The sequence below is a fragment of the Pongo abelii genome, chromosome 10 (assembly GCF_028885655.2).
Source record: "Pongo abelii isolate AG06213 chromosome 10, NHGRI_mPonAbe1-v2.0_pri, whole genome shotgun sequence".
Lineage (NCBI taxonomy): Eukaryota > Metazoa > Chordata > Mammalia > Primates > Hominidae > Pongo > Pongo abelii.
In genome coordinates, this window is record NC_071995.2 from 115,785,927 (window position 1) to 115,804,801 (window position 18,875).

The following is an 18,875-nucleotide window of genomic DNA, read 5'->3' on the forward strand; positions in this document are numbered from 1 at the left end:
TCAGCCTTCCGAGTAGCTGGGATTACAGGCACACGCCACCATGCCCAGCTGATTTTTTATATTTTTAGTAGAGATGGGGTTTCACCATGTTGGCCAGGCTGGTCTCGAACTCCTGACCTCGTGATCCACCTGCCTCAGCCTCTCAAAGTGCAGGGATTACAGGCGTGAGCCACTGCACCTGGCCAAATTTGCTGATTTTTCTGCCAGCTCAAACTTGTTGTTGAGCCCCTTTAGGGAATTTTTTATTTCAGTTACTGTACTTTTTAACTCCAGAGCTTCTTTTTTTTTTTTTTTTTTTTGAGACAGAGTCTCGCTCTGTTGCCCAGGCCAGAGTGCAGTGGTGTGATCTCAGCTCACTGCAGCCTCCGCCTCCCGGGTTCAAATGATTCTCCTGCATCAGCCTCCCGAGTAGCTGGGACTACAGGTTTGTGCCACCACGCCCAGATAATTTTTTGTATTTTTAGTAGAGATGAGGTTTCATCGTGTTAGCCAGGATGGTCTGAATCTCCTGACCTGGTGATCCGCCCACCTCAGCCTCCCTAGTTTTTTAACAGATAATTTCTATCTCTTTATCATTATCTTCTATATGGTAAGACATTGTTCTTCTACTTTCTTTTATTTCTTAAGACATGCTTTCTTTTAGTATTTTGAACATATTTAAAATAGCTGATTTAAAGTCTCTGTTTAGTAAGTCCAGCATCTGGACTTTCTCAGGGATAGCTTCTGTTGACTGCCTTTTCCCCTGTGTATGGGCCCTGTTTCCTTGTTTCTTTGCATGCTTTTGTAATTTTGTTAAAAACTGGACATTTTAAATAATGGAAACTCTGGAAATAGAATCTTTGTCCTCCTTCAGAATTTGCTGTTATTGCTGTTGTTATTTTTGTTGTTGCTGCTGTTTGTTTAGTGACTTTTCTGGAATAATTCTCTAATTTGTATTATTTGTCATGTGCACCTACTGAAGTCTCTGCTTGGCTAGCTTAGTGGTTAGCTAGTTATCAAATGGAGATTTCCTTAAATCCACTGAACCAGTACGTCTCCCAGCCTTTGCTGAGGTGCTCTCTGTATGTTGGGGTACTGCTTCACCATTCTAGCAGCTTACAGCTCTGCCTTAGCCTTCACTTCCTGCTTGTGCAGAGCCTCAGGGTCAGAGGGGAGAGGTTAGGGCCTTCTCTGGTCTTTCCTGGGCACACACATAGCCCTATACATTCACATGGCATTCCAGACTCCCAGGAATATATTGGAGCCTTTCAGAGCCTCCTGTGGACATCCCATTTCCCAGCTTTTTCTTTCAAGCTTTTTGGTCAGCCTCTTGTTAGCCCCAGCTAGCAGTGCCTCCTCAGGCAGCTGTAGAGTTAAGCAGTTGCCACTTACTATTTTGGGTAAATGCCCTGGAGATAGGACAGAGAGAGTGCTCAGCCAGTTCAGATAAAGACAAGCCTTGAGAATAGAGCTTTCTGGCAAGCTGCCAGCCATGTCAAATGGTGACAGTTCTCTGGGGATTTGATTTTTGGGGCGCTCTAAACTTGTCTGGCCTCTCTAATGGCTGCTAGGCTGCCGGTTTTTACAGATGCCATCTTCACGAGGTTGTTGATTTTTAAGGCAATCCTGGAGCCAGAAGAGGAAACAGAATTAGCACACATTAAAACAACTCAGACATCACTGTTCTTACTGAGATTTAGCCACTTTTCTTGGATAAATGTTCCTCAGAATGTTGCAATCCTTTTGTTAATTTCCAGACTCTGAAAAAGTTGATCGATCATTTTTGGTGGAATTCTTACTGCTGTTATGGAGGAGCAGGTCTTTGGAGGTCTTTAATCTACCGTCCTGCAAACTAACTCTGTCAGTGCTTTATCAGCTGAGGCCCTTTGTGCAGTAAGAGTCTGGTCTCTTACTTTCTCTCATTTTCCTTCTTCCCATCTCTGTCTTCAAGCCTTGAAGTGGCCCTAAGGGAGTGTTAAAGAGTACAAGGTACTGTAACCTACCTGCCACCACTCTTCATTAGAAGTGAGTCTCAACTTTTGGATGGATAGCAAGCATCAGGCACTTGATCCTGCATTCCCAGAATGCTCTGCAGACTGGGATCACACTGATCTGCTCGATCAGTTTCTCGTCTGCCAACAGAGTCCATCTTTTGCAGTCTGGCCAACTTTGCACATTATCCTGTGATGAAGTAAACCCTTTGTTCCCCTAAATTAGTGTTGGAAAACAAAATGCTAATAGTTAAAATGGCCATTTCCTCTGGATACTGTTGGGATTTGAAAGTCAGGCCAGACATAACATTAATTTTTCTAGATCTAATCTTATAGTCCTGGATAATGGCTTGAGTTTTCTGTTAATTAAATATATACATATGTTTAAAATCTAAATTCTCACATGCAATTTAAATTTGAATTTTTTACCTGACCAGATGTTTGGGTTATAGGTAATTTTATGACAGCCTTTGATTTTAGAGGCCATCAATCTTCAATTCTATAAGGTGGAAATACAAATGCTGTTTGTCAAAAGTAAAGAGATTCCGTTCTGAAAAGCTCTGTATGATTGTATAGCTAATTACCATGTAAAAGTTTATATTTTTTGCATTTTATGTATTTGTGTATTTTGTTCTCTTATTTGTTAGATTACAATTTAACCAAGTAGTCTAAAATGTGATATTACATGGTGGTACAACAATTTTGAAATCTTGAAAGATAAAACTGGAAACATTTGCTTGTATTTTTTTTTCACCTCATAGTGTTTTGCTAATGAGACATTTTATACTGCCATAAACCCAGGGCAATAATATAGGTGTTGATTGATTTTTGGATGACAAGGGGCTTCTCTAATTGCAGAATTTGACATTTGTGTCACTTCTGCTGTTTTAGGTGAGCAAGACGTGGAAGGTGATTGCAGAGGATGAAGTGCTGTGGTACAGGCTGTGCCAGCAGGAAGGGCACCTTCCAGATAGCAGCATCTCTGACTATTCTTGCTGGAAGCTCATCTTCCAAGAGTGCCGAGCCAAGGAACACATGTTACGAACCAACTGGAAGGTGGGCAGTGGCCAATATCATTACCTGTGAAAGAATAGCCTGCAAGGACATGGGAATCCAAGCTTTCACTCATAGCCTGAGATTAATTGCCAACAGCGAAGGGAGAGGGGTACACTGAGCCTCCCCTTCAGCTGTTGGTGACTTGTTGCCCATTTTGTTCGCCATTAGATGATCTGCCTGTTTTCAGCCTCAAGATTTGGGAACATCCTCTTATTCTGCAGGAGAGGAAGGGTGGGATTGGGTTGCCAGCCACTTCCTCTCTGATTGTCAGGGTGGTCAGAGGAGTGCTCTGTGCAGCCCCTTTGACTTTCACCGACTCTCTGGAGGGACCCAGAAAGCAAAAGCACTACCTGCATACAAAAGAGGAGCCAAAAATGTCATTTCCAGTAAATGTAAGAGGGAGATGATTAAACATCTCTAGGCACTGTCTTCTCTTCCCTCACATAACCTATTGGCGTGCTTCCATAACATTTATCACTTCAAAGTCTCTACAGAAATATTAGATCACAGCTAAGAATTTGCACAGTGAAGTGTTTCCATAGGAGATAACTGTCAAGAGCCGTGTTACATAAAGCTGTTTGAGGCATGACGAGACAGCAGTGTGGTGGCAGTGTTTCTTTCCCACCTGGGAGGCTGGAGATTCAATGGTAGAGAAGTGATGGAACCATTCTCTTTACTCCCGTAAAGGTCAATCCTAATAGACTTTGAGATTAACAAGCTTTTGTGTATTACTGATAGTGACATATTGCCTATGTGCCTGTCTGTCCCTACTCACCTCCTAACCTGATTAGTGACCAATACGTTTGATCTGGGCAACCTCACATGGTTTCTAGCAAAGTCAATAAGAGCAGTGTCTCTCTAATTCAGGGGTTCTCAACCCCAGCACTAGTGACATTTGGGGCCAGCTAATTCGTTTTGTGCGGGGCTGTCCTGTGCATTGCAGGCTGTTGAGCAGTATCTCTGGCCTCTCCCCATTAGATGCCAGTAGCATTCTCTTCCTCCCCCAAGTCAGGACAACTAGAAATGCCCCTAGACATTGCTGGATGTCCCCTGGGAATCAAAATCCCCTCCCAGTTGAGAATCACTGTTCTGAGAGTTAGTGTGGCTATCCTTTCTTAGGCTGTTAAGACACCACCACTAAGACAGGTCACGCTGGCCCCACAGTGCCCTTTTCCATCCACCTACGGTAATAAACTCGTCTGGAGGGAGCCCCCAGTCCCTCTTGCCCGTGTGCCTGGGTAGGTCCATGCGATGGACACAGGCAGAAAGGTATGACAAAGAAAGCTGCCCAGATAAACAAGGGGTCGGAAAGCAGAGAGTCTAACCCTGGTGGGAGGGGCTGCGATTTAAGGAAAGCTTGAGAGCTGAGTGTTAACGGGGTCCTTTCTCTCCAGAAAGGAGAGATACTTTTGAGATTTACAAGCAGGAGAGTTATTTGGCGTCCCCAGGCTTGAATTCAAAGATGTCAGACCGTGGTAGAGAAAAGCAGCAGCTGTGTTTTTTGCTTCCTCTTTGGTGATAGAGAAAGCAAGGGAAGAGGACAGGTATGTCCTTGTTGGGTCTGGAGGTGGCAGAAGTGACGATATTTTAAAGACCCACCACCTAGTATTTGGCACTTAGTAACACTTTACAAGTTATATACAATCTAGCTGAATGTCTATTTAGTATTAATTTCTAACGAACAGGAAGTCATGTGTTAGGTAAGTACTCACTACATGGCTGTTGATTGAGTGAACTGGAGCGGACTGCAGGCCGAACCAAACATGAGGGAGACTTCTATTTGGAGCGTGTAAGGTCCATTTCCTGACACTGTTAACAAGGAGAATTCTAGGAGTGAAATTTTAAATGATGTATCTTTCATTAAATGTAATGGTGGGATTCTTACCAAAATTCTGGAATGAAAGAAAGCCTTATCAAAACATGAAAGGCGGCCCGGCACCGTGGGTCACTCCTGTAATCCCAGCACTTTGGGAGGCTGAGGCGGATGGATCACTTGAGGTTAGGAGTTCCATGGCCAACATGGTGAAACCCCGTCTCTATTAAAATACAAAAATTAGCCGTGGCACACGCCTGTAGTCCCAGCTACTGGGAGGCTGAGATTGGAGAATCGCCTGAACCCTGGAGGTGGAGTTTGCAGTGAGCCGAGATTGCGCCATTGCACTCCAGCCTGGGCAACAGAGCGAGACTATCTCAAAAAAACAAAAAAAAAAAAGAAAGAAAGAAATGAAAGGCAGTGTTGGGGCAAGTTGCTTTACTTTTGTCTGCCTCCATTTTCTCATTTCTAGAGTAGGGGCTAGGAGTGGCACTGCTCATGGCGTCGTGGTGAGGATGATTGTCATCAAGTGTCTGCCACTCCTGCAGAGCCTGGTCCATGCTCAGTGCTCAGGCGAGGTTGGCTGTAGGAGAGCATAGGCCTCTGCACACAGATGCAGGGTTCTGTGCTGTGCGTGCTCGACTTCAGGATGGGTTACGCAGGTGATTTGGTTTGGTACCTCTTAAGTCAGTGTCTGGGAAGACCGTAGAAGGGACCCCAGGGTTCTCAGGTGCCTCCACAAAGGGAATGACCTGCAAGTGCATAAAGTTATCTGGAATTGCATTTCAGAGCCAACCTGGAAGTGATTTGCTAAACTAATTGTGGTGGCCATAGTGTTCTTTTTCCTGGTGTTTGCATAAATGCAGGTTTTCATCTTAGGCCCTCTATTTTTCTTTCAATACCTTTTCCCTCACTAGAGCTTTTCTGTTATTGTAACCTTGGTTGCAGCCTTCACACAGCTGACTCCCAGATCCTTGCCTTCCCTCCCCATATCTCCACTCGTAGGACAGCTCCACGTGGATGTGTCCAGTTTTGTCTCTCAGCCTTAGACTTGTTCCTTGGATTAAGTTAAGACCATCATACAAATTACTTTGCTCAGTTTCTGGAGTCTAGGTACTTAATAAATGTGTATTTTAATGGAATGATGTCATCTTTTTCCTAATAACAGAAATAATAATAATAATGGCTAGCACTTATTGAACACTTGCTGTATGTTAAGAACTGTGCTGGGCACTTAACGCTGTTTCTAGTCCTTGTCCCAGTCTGGTAAAGTTGAAATTATGGTATTCTTGAATACCTTTATTCATGCTTGCTTTGTGGCCTAACTATCTCACTTTTCCCAACCTCCCACATGTAAATACTTTATGTCCATTCAGATTCCCTTCATTTTAATTCAATTTAATTTTTTATTTTTTTAGAGATAGGTTCTCACTCTCTTGCCCAGGCTGAAGTACAGTGTTGCAATCATAACTCACTGTAGCCTTAAGTTCCTGGACTCAAGTGATCCTCATGCCTCATCCTCTCAAATAGTTGGGACTACAGGTGCATGCCACCACACCTGACTATCTTTTAAATTTTTTGCAGAGATGGGGTCTCCCTGTGTTGCACAGGCTGGTCTCAAACATCTGAGCTCAAGTGATCTTCCTGCCTCTGCCTCCCAAAGTGCTGGAATTACAGGCATGAGCCACTGTGCCTGGCCTAGACTTTCATTCAAATACCATTTCCATGAAATCTCTGGCCTCTTAGTTAGAAATATATCATCTCTTCTCCTTTTCCTCATCCTGATCTTTATCTATTTGTATATAATTTTGCATTTTATTCTGAGAGTCCTTATAAGAATTAACAGGTAAGGTATCATGTAATACTTTCTTTTTGCTGAACTGAACTTTTTCATATACTTTATAAGTTTCTTTAGATACTTGCCACTCCCAGCAGATACATGCCAGCCTATTGTGGATGGTAGTTATTGGTGAGCACATATTTGCTTTCTATTCTGTAACCTCCTGGAGGATGGGGCAGTGTCTCACACATCCTGTGTCCTCGAGTTCAGTGCCTTTGGGATATATAGTAACTCGTCCATGCTTAACAGCTTAGCATGTTAGTCATCATCTTTGTCTTTTTGAATGCCCACAGAACTTTGAATGCACTTGCTGTCCATGCTGTAGAGAATTGCTGTGGAAAGTAGGTGAAAAAGCGCGATGCTTGGCTTTCGGGCTGTCCCGAGAATAGTCTAAACTGCATCCCCCTTTTCCTCACGCAGAATCGCAAAGGTGCTGTGAGCGAGCTGGAGCATGTTCCTGACGCAGTTTTGCGTGATGTGCATTCTCACGATGGCGTGGTCATTGCTGGGTAAGCAAAACCGTTTCCACTGAGTGCTCTGCATCTGAAGGTCTTTCATTTTTCTCATACCACCCTCTGAGTACCAGTGACCTTAGCTTCCCTTGAGAGCATGTACCTCCCTCAGTTGCAGCCCATGTGGAAGAGGGAGAGTCTCCGTGATTCTGCTCCCAAGGACGTGAGAGCGCCGCAGCAAGGGTGAGAAGCACGTGGTATAGAGCAGATCTGTGATCCATTTGTCTCAATATGTCTTTCCCAGCTTTTAAATCACTCTTGTGGCATGTTATGTGAGATTTTCATTAAGGAAAACAGTTTGTATTTTGTGAAGACATAAAAAAGTCAAGCAAAAATAGTAAGTGTTGGCACAGACAGGCCCTGTTCTCATTCTCTTTTTCTAAATCCCTTATTGTGAAGAAGGGCTGTGGCCACACATAATCTTCCTTCCCCACCATATAGTACCTATTTGTTACTTAAGTTGTCCTGAAATTTTTTTTTTTCTCCATGGCCAATACATTTAATTTTAGCTTCTGTAAATTCCTTCAGCTTCTGTCCCAAAAACCACTTTGATGAAGTCTTCCTACTTTGTTACAGAGGTACATTTATATATTTATTTACTGTACAATAAGATCAGTTTTCTTTTTGGATTAGGAAGATGTCATGAACTACAGCCTCAGACTATATACTTAATGCCATAAAGTAGAAACCAGAACACTTAAATTTCTGAGTTTGGATCTGCTATGGAGTGAGACGCCTTAGGGAAGTTCCTGCCTATGGGAAACAAAACAAACCTTGGACTTTAAAACTCAGTAGTAGAGGAGTCCTTTTCTTTAAAGAAAAATCTTTCCTTAAGCAGCATTCCTTAAAGAGCACCTTTTGAATAGAAATTCCACACAGTCAGATTATTTTAATATTTTGTGGTATGCAGTGCCTATGAAAAAAAGTATTTCTGCTTTAAACAAGATATACCCAGGAGGCAGGCTTTTCTTCAGTTTCTGTTTTACTGGCTATGATTTAGAGGTGAAAGCCCTTCTTGGGAGTGCTGCAGAACTAGTTTTAGAAAGATTGATGGTCCAGATACTTGCGATTCTGTCCATTAAGTTATCGATGCACGTTGGGCCTCTCCACCTCATTGCTAAAATGTGGGCCTACAATCGCCTAATATGCAGCTCCTTTCTACCCACGGATGCTACAGTTTGGTGGGAACTCCAGAAGGTACTTCGATCATTCCAGCTTAAAGGGATCTCTGCCTAGAGTGTCAGAAGACACTTGAGGACAGAAGGCTGAGACTGGACTGAAAGAGTCGCAAGGAGATTCAAGGAGAGCCTTGAATCTCAAAGCCAATTATGAATTTCTTCTCTGGAGCTCCTGAAGGGCAGGCCCCCTACGAGTCCAGATGCCAGTCCTTCTCTCTCTGCCTCTCTGTTCCCTCGGGGTCTGTTCAACATTACAGATTATGCCGGCACAGGGCACGATGGCCGAGTTCTGTGGATCTATAGGATGAAACTTGATCTGTGGGTCGAGAGGCTGCTGGTGGCTCCTTTTTCTAAGAAAACCTTACGTTGATGGCTTAGCATGAGAGACTTCAGTCTTGCTTATATGTAGAGCATCTTGTGTTTATCATTAAAATTTTATCTGGTGGTTACGATGCTTGTTTTCTGGGTCAGATCTTGAATCCCTTTTCATTTGAGACAGCGGTGTTTGTGGTTACCTCATTCCCAATCAATGTTGAATTCACCAGGCTTTCTACAGTTATGTATCTCCAAGGAGCTTCTTAAAGAGACAGTGGCCACCTCACCCCTTCTTTCTCTTGTACTTACCTTGTGTTTCTCTTATTCTTCTTTTTTCCTTCCCTTTTTCTTTTGCACAAGTGGAGTCTGTTCAGAGGCTTAGTTTTATGTACCTAGAGCTAAACTATGAAGCATTTTTGCATTTACACCTATTAAGTACATTTCACATCATTGATGGAGAGCAGAATCTCTTCTTCTCACCTTTTCAGCTCTCTATGTAAATATTCCTTGTTTGGGGCCATGCTGCATAGGCCCAGACTGATATTTATTGCAATGAACCTCATGATGGACCCAGTCATGGTTCTTCCCTACTCTCCTTTTCACATAAAACCAGTGAAATCTGAAAATAGTCACTCGTTCATAAATACATTTGACACTCAAATACCCATCATGTGAACAGGACCTGGCGCCTGTCTCCCTGAGGCTTGTTTTTCCAGTGGGGAAACGTTCTTTCCAAAGCATTTGATTGTTCACTCTTTTGTCCATGAGTCTTTGCTTACTCTACAGTCTTACAAATAGTTTCTAGTTAACTTTTCCGGACATTCAAAGCTCTTTGACATTTCTTTCCAAGCTACCTTTTTCCTTATTACACTTGTCAAGTGTACCTTTGTTTTTTCCACACTGTTCTATTTAGTTACTTCTGACCGCATCATTTTTTTAGTTAAGATACAGTCATATGCTGCATAACAGCGTTTCAGTCAATGATGGGCCCCATATATGACATTGGCCATTCACGTACCCTAGGTGTATAGTGGGCTCTGCCACCTGGGTTTGTGTAAGAACACTCTGTGATGTTTGCACAATGATAAATTCACCAAAGGATGCATTTTTCTGAGTGTATCCCTGTTGTTTAGTGACACATGACTGTATAATTCATATGCCATAAAATTCACTCTTTCAAAGTGTACAATTCAGTGATTTTTTCTTAGTAGATTTACAAGGTTGTGCAACCAATACCCCTATCTAATTCCAGAACATTTTCATCAACTCGAAACCCAGAACCCATTTTTTAAGGCCTACTGCAGTCCTGTCTCCTCCTAGAGATTTCTCTAGCACTGTAGCCTAGCGTCCACTCTTCTTGGAACTCCTGCAGACGGGACCATCTACAGCTGACAGGGCAACTCATTGTGTGGCCTTGCTGTTTCACTGAAACATTTTTTGTTTTATATTATTATTTTACTTAGAAATAATATTTAACTTTATAGCCATCTACTGTATTTTCTTTCCAGCAATTTGTAAGCATCTTTTTAAAATTTAAATTTAAATTTTTATTTTTTTGAGACACAGTCTCACTCTGTCGCCCAGGCTGGAGTGCAGTGGTTTGATCTCAGCTCACTGCAACCTCTGCCTCCCGGGTTCAAGCGATTCTCCTGCTTCGGCCTCCCGAGTTGCTGGGACTACAGGCGTGCGCCACCACACCCAGCTAATTTTTGTATTTTTAGTAGAGATGGGGTTTCACCATGTTGGCCAGGCTGGTCTCAAACCCCTGGCTTCAAGAAATCCACCCACCTCAGCCTCCCAAAGTGCTGGGATTACAGGCGTGAGCCACTGCACCCGGCCTGTAAGCATCTTTTAAAACTATGAGTGGTATGTAATATTTTGTTAAATGTATACTGTTTTATATGGAGTAAGCATTAAAACTTAATACACAGACTCCCCTTGTCCCCTGCCACCTGTATATGATGTTATATGGGAAACTAGAGAAATGCCTATGTCTGTTCTCTAATTTCTTAGTTTTCTCAGTTTAGAATCATACAATTTTAAACCCGGAAGGAACTTTAGAGATGATCCGTTCTGAGACCCTCATCTTGCTTGAGGTGGCGGAGGCTCAGGGCCAGGCTGGGTGTGCGTGAGCGGAGCTGCTCCGCTGTGTTTCTGCAGCATCCACAGGCAGGGCTGGCTGGTGAGGCTGCCATCTCCAGCCCTCATTTGCTGCTCTGAAGCTTTGGCTATTATAGCATCATTTTGGTTTTTCTTTTGTAGCATGTGTCTATTTAAAAACAAAAGCAGCCGGCTGGGCGCAGTGGCTCACGCCTGTAATCCCAGCACTTTGGGAGGCTGAGGCGGGCGGATCACAAGGTCAGGAGATCGAGACCATCCTGGCTAACACGGTGAAACCCCATCTCTACTAAAAATACAAAAAATTAGCCGGGTGTGGTGGCAGGCTCCTGTAGTCCCAGCTACTCAGGAGTCTGAGGCAGGAGAATGGCGTGAACCCAGGAGGCGGAGCTCGCAGTGAGCTGAGATTGTGCCACTGCACTCCAACCTGGGCGAGAGAGCAAGACTCCGTCTCAAAAAAAAAAAAAAAAAAAAAAAAAGCAGCCGGGCACGGTGGCTCACGCCTGTAATCCCAGCACTTTGGGAGGCCTAGGCAGGCGGATCACGAGGTCAGGAGTTCAAGACCAGCCTGGCCAACATGGTGAAACCCTATCTCTACTAAAAATACAAAAATTAGCTGGGCGTGGTGGCGGGCACCTGTAATCCTTGATACTTGGGAGGCTGAGGCAGGAGAACTATTTGAACCCAGGAGGCAGAGGCTGCAGTGAGCTGAGATCACACCATTGCATTCCAGCCTGGGCGACAGGGTGACTCCGTCTCAAAAAAAAAAAAAAATAGAAAAAGCAGTGGTAAAAACCATGTTGTTTTGCAACCGTGTTAGAAAGTAGAGAAGAGAAAAGCCACTCAAATTCTAGTATGGAACACAACCTTTATTAAGGTCTCCCATGTGTCTGGTTTGGTTTTCAGTCTGGTTTTCTATGCATGTTTTTTCATAGTGTGACTATAGCCTTTGTTAGATTTGTGGCCTTTTTCCCTCACCAAACTGATGAATTTTTTTCATGTTGCATATTTTTCATTACTTTCTTTGACTTGTTGCAAAAACACTTTGGATAATTATACCCCAATTTCCCTATTTATTCCCCTAATAGTAGACATTAAGGTCATTTCCTGTGTTTTGTTATATGTATGTTATGAATATTTTATGTATAGATGTCTGCAAATTTTTCTCCTTTTTAGCATTACAGATCTTTATTTTAAAATGATTAGACACATGCTACTGTAGAAACTTGAAATTCTATATAAGTATATAAAATAAAGAGTTAAAGTTCTTTCATTATCGTCTCCTAGTCTTGCAATCCTGATTGTTTTCCTAGGCTAGAGTCCTGTAAGCAGAATTACTGGATTTAGGGGAATGAATTTTTATTTTCCAGATTAATAAATTATTTAAAAATGCTTTTGTAGCCCTCAGCTTCTTTCCAATCTAACCTTTTGACTTGAAGTCTCCAAACCATCCCTGCCATCTTCCTGTTAGGGCTGTACATAGTGAGAGCCCGTGCCTCCTGCCCTTCTTCCTTCCTCCCCGTCTAACCTCCCTCCAGCTGGCTCCGTCCCAGCCCCACTGTGCTGCACTCTCAGAGGTCACCCGTGATCTCTTGGTCAAGAAACCAATGGCCTTCTCTTGGCTCGTCCTCTCCAGCCTCTTGGCAGCATTTGGTCCTGTTGACTTCCCCTCTTGAAATTGGGGGGGCCCTGTATTAAGCATCTGTGTACCCTCAGAGTCTAACATCTTTCCCAGGACCCAGGAAACTTTGAGCCAAATGTATAAGAAAGGAAAACTCCCCTTCGGCGATCCCACACTCTGTGGGCTTCCATTACCTCCGTGAGCGCGTTCTCTGGCCCTCGCTCTTGTCTTTCTCTGCTGTCACTTGACCACTCGGCAGGGATATGCAGCAGCGCAGAAAAGACCTGCACCAGTTGTTTTCTTTATTGGAGAGATAAGTGGACGTGCCTTCAACTGCGACTGAGACATTCAGACACAACTTTTACTTTGCTTTTTCAGCGAAAATTTCTCATTTCTGTAACTTGAGAAAAATTTGTGTTCATAAGTCACCAGTCTCTACGGAATCAGTCACCTGTCTTTCTCTCAAAGTTTGGCGCCTATCTGCATTTGTATATGTGATCTGCTGGACCTCCTGAAATGCTAGCGAGGTTTAGTGTGTGTTTCCTTGTGTTTTAGCAGAGAGTTTGTCTAGAAAGTTAGTTGATAGTAAGTGATCAGGAAACGTGTCTTTTGTTTCTTTGATTTATTGTGGTAACAGCGCTTAGAATTTTAGAATGTTTTGAAAATTGTATGTTTATCCTTGAGAAGAAAGAGTAGAAGAAAGGGGCATATGGAAACATCCCTGTTCTGTTTTGTGATGCTTAGACTGTTCTCGTCTTCCTTCTCCCGAGTTGCCCTCTGGAAGTTGAGTGTTGCAATCAGATGACATCATGAGTTCAAAAAAGTCACAGTATAAAACCTGAGGTGCAGGGCTAGGTGTCGTTTGCCATAAGTAGTGAAGGAGAGCCACCTAGTGAAGAGTGCATCTCAGGTAGAACCAGTAGCTCCTTGGAGGCCTTGTGCCAGCTCTGCTAACCATTAAGCCATTAGCTCACCAGAAGCTTTTATCAGATGCCCAGGAGTATGATGGTGTTTTGCAATAAACTCCCTCCTCGTTGTTACTTGAGATTCATAAGGCTAAAGCATTCTAGTTGGCATAAGAAAACGCACTTTTCTATTCACATGAGAGGACATTTTCTCTCTTTTGGTTTTAAAAAAACAGCAAGCACCCTGTTTGTGTTGAGGTTTTTTTCATTACTCCTAAATATTTTCTCCCCTGGTTTCTGCCTTTTTAGCATACAGTTCCTGCCTTTACTGGAAGGAGCAGGACTGTGTATCCATGTTTCTCCTCTGCCAAGTGTGATTGGAAGGAGAACTGTATCTCATTTGTTGCAAAATATTAGCGCTCTTCTTTCCTAAAAACACTCAGTTGTCCCATTTTTGCTTCATTCCTTTTGAGGCAAGTGTGCCCAAGTAGATACAAAACAAAACTGCCTATACCTCTCTAGCAACCAAGTGATCTCTGGCTGCTGCTTCAGCTGCCGGACATGACCTGATTTAAATATGTTTTTATTTTTCGGAGCCCCATTCATACAACCTGGCATCAGAGTGAGAGGGTTTCCAATTCTTTGTAGACAGAAAGCAAAATTTGGAGCTTCCAATTTATATATGTAAAAATTGGTGTCTGAATCTTTGGTTGGTTTGGTTTGCCTGTTGGCCCTTCAGTGGAATTTTATCATTGTTTTACAATTAAGAAGTATTAGAAAATATTATTTTAAACAGGCCGGCCCAGTGGCTCATGCCTGTACTCCCAGCACTTTGGGAGGCCAAGGTGGGTGGATCACTTAGGGTCAGGAGTTTCAGACCAGCCTGGCTAACATGGTGAAACCCTGTCTCTACTAAAAATACAAAAATTAGCTGGGTGTGGTGGCACATGCCTGTAATCCCAGCTACTCGGGAGGCTGAGGCAGAAGAATCGCTAGAACCCAGGAGGCGGAGGTTGCAGTGAGCCGAGGTCGTGCCACTGCCCCCCAGCCTGGGCAGCAGAGTGAGACTCCATCTCCAAAAAATAAACAAAGTCATCTAAGGTAACTTGAAATACCTTGCTTTTAGCTATGTTGTCCTCTGCTTTTTCCAGTAATTACAAATGTACCTTGTTATTAGCTGGGCACGGTGGCATGCCTGTAATCCTAGCACTTTGGGAAGCCAAGGCAGGTGGGTCACTTGAGGTCAGGAGTTCGAGACCAGCCTGGCCAACATGGCAAAACCCCTTCTGTATCAAAAATACAAAAATTAGCCAGGCATGGTGGCGCACACCTGTAATCTCAGCTACTCGGGTAGCTGAGGCACAAGGATCATTTGAACCCGGGAGGCGGAGGTTGCAGTGAGTCAAGATCATGCCACTGCACTCCAGCTTGGTGACAGCGAGACTGTCTCAAAAAAAAATTTTTTTTTAAAAAAGGACCTTTTTATCCACTGTATACCATGCCAAAATATGAATAGTAGCTTTAATGTGAATACATATATATTTCCCTGAATTTAAAAATATTTTCTGTCCAGGAACTGAAGCCCACAAGGATGGTGTTTCCAACACTCGCTTAGTTTTATATGAATGTGTAAAAAATAAATACTGCCTACGGATTACTTCGAGGCTGTTGAGATAACAGATGCTTTGTAAATAACATAGGTATAAGGTGAGATAAATGTTGCCCATATATACTTACTAAGGACATGCTTTCCATTTTTCTCCTTTTTTAAAAAAACCTTTTTCCCCTAACAGTTTTCCTTTAAACCTCGTTTTGTATAGATTTTCTGCTGCTACTTATTGTGACATTGGACTGTTTCCCATAAAGAATTCGATCATTACCCGTTAGGGACCTCTTTTTAAAAATACTTTTAAATTTATTTATTTTCTGCTGTGAGGTATACATGCTCTTCTGGTAAATAAGTCTGAGGTAAGATATTGATAAGTGACTAGAGGAGAGCATTACATTTATTATATCTTTAATGAAGGAGCTCTAGAATATCCTTAATAAATACTGGTGAACTCATGACTGCATTTATCCATCTCTGGTTCTCCGAGGAATAATGGGAAGGGCCACAGCTACAATAACTCTGCATAATCATCATTGACTCTGACTCTATTGATTGTGATTAACCAAGATGTATGGAAAACAGTTTTAAGTGTGTAGTGCATGTATCTTGTAAGGTCCATTAAGACGTTCATTATTTTTCAATTGATGCGTCTTAAGCCCCACTTGATGTTTGTTGTAGTGCATTTCCACAGAAGGACTCTGCACTGTGGGATTGAGTTCATTTTGTTAATTGCATAATACAACCCCGTCATGTTTCATAGAAAATAGTAAATACTCTTGCTTTTATTGATTGGTATTTTTTGGTATTACTGAAGAAAGTATGGAGCAAGTGAATAGTTCTTCAAACTTTTACATATTAAGGGCACAAATGTTTCTTGAAATGTGGACACTGCAGTTTTAGGAGACTCTGCCTGATTGCTCAGTAGGCTTTAAACCACTTCCATCTTCTGGGTTTAAGTCAGTAGATTCATTCATTCCGTCAACACCCACTAAGCATGGATGAATACCACACACAACCCCCTTGGTCACGGGGAGTTTATAGGCCACCAAGGGATCCAGTTACTGGTGTTTACAGAACACTGTGGGAGGTGTTAGGGTTGGGGAGGAGCACGGTGCCATAACATGCTAGGGAGAGGCACCTCGTACAGGCTCAGCATCAGGCTAGCTTCCTGCTGGGAAATGACTTTCAACCTGAATCCAGAAGGATGACTAGGACTTGGCCAGGTGGAGTTTTGTATGGGGCAGAGATGCTGCCCTCCTCATTCCCCAACCAGTGGTGATCATGAATAACTCATTACTGCATTTGTTTTTCTGGTAAGCTGGATGAAACATAGCTTCAGAATCCTTCTCAACACAGAGCTCTAGGCAGCCACTACCATGTATTGGATTTGACACAGAAATGAAACCATTTGCTGTTCCTGGCCTGAAGCCTCATAACAGGGCCCCTCTTGGCTGCTCTGGGTGCCTGATCAGAATAGAACTGTGACTTGGTTTGGGAGTGGCTGTTTGTGTATGATCCTGTAGAGAGAGAAGTCTTACTAACGGTTCCATATGTTCTCCTGCATCCCCTGAGAAGCAGGCATGGGAGGCACAGGTTGCATCTGTTCAGCCCCCAGTCCTGCTCCTAGCATACTGAGCCTTTTTTATTGGCTTCTCGCCTTCCAGTTGCAATTTAGTGGTCGAATTGATGGGTTAGGGTCAGGGGCTGTGTCCTGCAAACCTGAGTCACAATATTGAAAACAATAAATTCCTTATATTGCACTTAAATGGGGGTGATTCTTAAAAGCAGTATTTGTTTAAAGACAGTGTCATCTGAGGAGGCAGAGTGGTTTGTTGGCTAAGCAGTGATTGAGAAAAACCTGGGGCACATTTTGATCCCAGCTGTGCCACTAAAATGTTTCTTGTGACCCTGGGTAAGTCACTTAACCTTACTTCTCAGCATTCTTAAATCAAAACAAGCCCCCAGCTTGCTAGGAAGGGCCTTAAAAAATTTTGTTTTTAGCAAATAAGAGCTGACACATGGAAGCAAAGTGGAAACGCTGCTGGATACTTATGAAGAAGAAAGATTGTTTTTAGCTGTACAGTATTTATTCCTTCTTATTCTTCTAGTCCCTTAGTCCAATAAGTAGTCTGCTTATTGGAAACTTACTAGTTAATGAAAGCTCTTTGGTGGTAAATCATTTTAAATTGGTCAATCCTTCTGGCGTGCAGAGCTTGAGAGAGGCTCTATTCCCATTCTTTCAACAAAAAATCAGCTATGGTCTCTGACCTATTTATTTAGAGGTAAACTCAACCTTGCCAAGTGTAGAAAAGACTGGGAAAGCACACCGCTTCACTGGGCTGGGGCATATCCTCATTTGGAAAAGACTTATTTCTTCTTCAGTTTTTCCTTAGTGTTCTTACATCAGCTAGTATATTAGTTGCAGTTGTACTTTGCACAGACACTAATTAGAGAGCCATCAACATTGGGGTCCAAAGGCTTACTGACAATGTAACTGTCATAGTGGCATCTTAATTGGTTGAGTGTAATTGTCATTAGGCAGCGATAAAGACATCTGGAGCTCTGGAGAAAAATCAGCCTTTTTTCCTACCTCCATTCGTTATCTGTTCTTGCTGCTCCTGGCCAATGTTGTTAAGCACTTTTAGATCACATTTAGGGTTTGGTCCAGGTCCCTCTGCCCCAACCTGTGTTTTACCCTACCAAAGATGTCTGTTTCCTTAGCACAAGTTCATTAGCATGGAGGCTGCCTCCCATACTATTGTGGCTTTCACTTAGGTTAGATTTGAGAGCCCGCTGCTGAGTCATAATCCACTACCTGCTGCAGTAGCATATTTAGTCTCACTTCCTGTCAATACAGGAGACATAGAGGCTTTTATATTTTACCTCCTGAGTCATTTTGCAGCAAAACATTTATGTTATTATCATACCTTTTGGTCATGGAGAATGAAGTTAATTTAAATAGATATATGGAAAATTTCATGTTTATTGAAATAATTTAGCTTATCCCGTTTTATAGTGGAAGCAGTCTAATGCACATCAGTGTGTACATTCTGGGTGTCTCACTAATCATTACCACTGGAAAGTGAGCAGTGGAAATAAAGAGGTACCCCTCAAGCCAGTCAGGTTGTTACCTGCGGACACCCCTTTTCAGTCACCGTTTATTTATGATTAGCTCTGCATAAGGCACTGTGATGGAGGCTATGGCACTGCGGTAGGGCCTTCTTGAAGACTTTACAATTAAGTCGAGGAGACGATCAATGCATATGGACTGTAGTAGTAAAAGCAGTTTCTTCAGATAAAGGGCATAGTAGTTGAGTCAGAAAGCTTCAGGCTTCATGGAGGAGGGGAGGGCCTGTGTTAGACCTTGAGGGGTTGGTAGGATTGGACTGGGTTGGTGGTTCTCAATCTTGGCTGTATATTGAAAACATTCTATCCACAAATGGTCAGATTTATTTGGTCTGGGAGGCTGGAGTGCAGTGGCACAATCTCGGCTCACTGCAACCTCCACCTCCCAGTTCAAGCGATTCTTCTGCCTCAGCCTCCCAAGTAGCTGGGATTACAGGCACGCATCACCACACCTGGCTAATTTTTGCATTTTTAGTAGAGACGAGGTTTCACCATGTTGGCCAGGCTGGTCTCAAACTCCTGACCTCAGGTGATCTGCCCCCGCCCTCAGCCTCCCAAAGTGCTGGGATTACAGGCATGAGCCACCGTGCCTGGCCTGTATCTGGACTTTTTAAAGCATTCCAGGCAATTTTAATGTGCAGCCCAGGCTGGACCCCACTGGGCTGGGAGGTGAGGAGGTGAGGCACTGCAGGAAGGTGGGGCAGGGAATCCGAGTTCAGAGGCAAGAGCATTTGGGAGCCTCTCTGGAGGCCGGCCCATGTGAAGGGAGAGTAGAAAATGAGGCTGGGGAGAGGGGTGGAAGTTAGTTTGTG

At 43.1% G+C, this 18,875-nt stretch overlaps 1 protein-coding gene across 4 annotated transcripts in view; it reads left to right on the forward strand.

The window, feature by feature from the left end:
* The window catches only part of FBXW8 (F-box and WD repeat domain containing 8), a 118,822-nt gene that overhangs the window by 31,506 nt on the left and 68,441 nt on the right, over positions 1–18,875 (forward strand). For all 4 annotated transcript variants that reach the window (XM_003778132.5, XM_024257528.3, XM_054527661.2 and 1 more), the window contains 2 exons: positions 2,862–3,026; positions 7,100–7,188. In XM_003778132.5, the coding sequence (XP_003778180.3) occupies positions 2,862–3,026; positions 7,100–7,188 (254 nt within the window). The remainder of the gene's footprint in view (positions 1–2,861; positions 3,027–7,099; positions 7,189–18,875) is intronic.